The 2,369-nt window shown below is 39.5% G+C and overlaps 1 protein-coding gene across 1 annotated transcript; it reads left to right on the forward strand.

Annotated features, from left to right (window-relative positions):
- The first annotated feature begins 373 nt into the window (after positions 1 to 373).
- LOC126237549 (U5 small nuclear ribonucleoprotein 40 kDa protein) lies at positions 374 to 1,958 on the forward strand. Its single transcript, XM_049947734.1, has one exon. The coding sequence runs from the start codon at positions 578 to 580 to the stop codon at positions 1,610 to 1,612; it is 1,035 nt and encodes a 344-aa protein (XP_049803691.1). The 5' UTR covers positions 374 to 577; the 3' UTR covers positions 1,613 to 1,958.
- Positions 1,959 to 2,369: the final 411 nt, after the last annotated feature.

The following is a 2,369-nucleotide window of genomic DNA, read 5'->3' on the forward strand; positions in this document are numbered from 1 at the left end:
CTCTCTCCCTGGATGGGCTAGTGTCCATATTTATTGTACCACTATTTGTTCTGATTATGCAGGGTTTTCGTCCTGCTTTATTAAGACACTTGACTTGCATGTGTCAGTAACTTTTCCTGTTTCTTTTTCGCAAAAGAAAAAGGCTGGGAAATTAGTGTTTGCAATTCAGTTTACTTGGTTGTTAACCAAAGATATAGAACCCTCCCGTAGCAGAAGCAGGAGACAGACAGCAAATGACTTTCGAAAAAAAAAAAATGCTAACGGTCGCAAGTCGACTTGGTGACATTCTTACACTGGCAACTAGCGTGGCAAGTTCCTCCACGGAAGTTAATTGCTGCAAGGACTTGCCAATGTAAACCCAGCTTTAACCATGGAGGTAGAAATTCTACCTCCATTGCTTTAACTCTCTTCCGTTTCTAGTATCTTTGACACACGCTTGGTTCGTAAACAAAACGGTATGTGTGTGATGTGAAGGTTTTTTGCGGTGTTGTGTGGACTTGTGACGTAGTGATATTGTTGTTATTGCTAAATGTAGCTTTATTACATTAACTGTGACAGTCAGAATAAAATCATCAAGATGGAAGTGAAAAGGAAAGCTGAAGACATGGCATTGGTGCCAGATTCAAAACGATCTAAAAGTGAACTAGTGTCGAGTAAAGGTACCAGCATGGTACCAAGTGACATTCCGAGAACATCGAGTTTGTTTGCGCCTATTATGTTGCTGGAGGGACATCAGGGAGAAATTTTCTCGGTAGAGTTTCACCCGGAGGGCCAATATCTGGCTTCTGCTGGCTTTGATCGGCAGATCTTTTTATGGAAAGTTTATGGAGAATGTGAGAATATTTCTCTTATGGCTGGACATACAGGAGCAATAATGGAGGTCCACTTTTCTACAGATGGAAATACACTTTATACTGCAAGTACAGATTGCACAGTGGGAGTTTGGGACATTGAAAGTGGCGTTCGCACAAAGAAACTCAAAGGTCATTCTACGTTTGTAAATTCGTGCCATTCTGCAAGGCGTGGACCAGCTTTGGTTTGTAGCGGTTCCGACGATTGCACTGTAAAAGTATGGGATCCCCGAAAACGTGGTCAGTGTACAACACTCACAAACCAATATCAGATAACAGCAGTTACATTCAGTGATACAGCAGAACAAGTTCTGTGCACCGGGCTAGACAATGATATCAAAGTCTGGGATTTGAGGAAGAACTCAGTGCTGTATAAACTCAAAGGGCACACAGATACTGTCACCGGTCTGTCACTCTCACCAGACGGCTCCTATGTTTTATCGAATTCAATGGATAATACAGTTCGCATATGGGATGTGCGTCCTTTTGCTCCCCAAGAACGTTGTGTGAAAATTTTATCGGGGCACCAACATAATTTTGAAAAGAATCTTCTGCGCTGTGCTTGGTCCCCAGATGGATCAAAAGTGTCTGCCGGCTCAGCTGATCGTTATGTTTATATATGGGATACAACATCGAGAAGAATTTTGTATAAACTTCCAGGACATAATGGCAGTGTAAATGACGTAGATTTTCATCCCAAAGAACCGATAATTCTTTCTGGCGCAAGTGATAAAATGATATATCTGGGAGAAATCGAATGAATTGTATTACATTACTTATTATCTGCTAGGCATTTTTCTTTTTAATACTAGAAAAGCTCTGTTATTGTCCAACTGACTCAATATAATTTTCCTTATATGAAGTACAAGTTCACCAATGGTGCACTCAAGCTGGCCCAGATAGTTTATTACTATTGTAAATATTATTAGAACTCAAGATTGAAGATTAATTGGTGGACTAGTGTTTAGTTGTGTAATGAAGTGCTCTACAATATGTGCTGAGCAATCCACTGACTTTCATGGACGGTGCAAAGGTCTGTGTGTGTGACAAGTGTGAATCTGTCTAATATTGATATGAAACAGAGTAATAAAAATGTTTCATTAGCTAGCCTCAGATTTTAATATATTTTCCTTGTTATCCATCCTTGTGAATTCCTAAGGATAACATAGAGCAATAAATTGTTTACTCTTCTTTCAAATGCAAACATTTATATTATAAAAAATAGTGTAAAGTGTGGGGGAGGAGGGAAGAGTTTTTTCTATTACGACATAGGGCATATGGAGTTCTCTTCTGATTTGTATCATGAGTGAAGTGTGAAAATACTGATGCAGAGTAAAAGCTGTAATTAATATTTTTGAGGTTGGTTACATCTTATTAGAAGGATGTGACAGTGACATATAGTCACAGGCCAATACCTTGTTGGCTAGAGTGTGATAGCGGGGTCGACAGAAATCTTTGCTGTGTTGACACATTGATGTGTAACATAGCATGAGGCCCAGGTTAAGCTGGAAAGTAATA

The sequence above is a fragment of the Schistocerca nitens genome, chromosome 1 (genome assembly GCF_023898315.1).
Source record: "Schistocerca nitens isolate TAMUIC-IGC-003100 chromosome 1, iqSchNite1.1, whole genome shotgun sequence".
In the NCBI taxonomy this organism is placed as follows: domain Eukaryota; kingdom Metazoa; phylum Arthropoda; class Insecta; order Orthoptera; family Acrididae; genus Schistocerca; species Schistocerca nitens.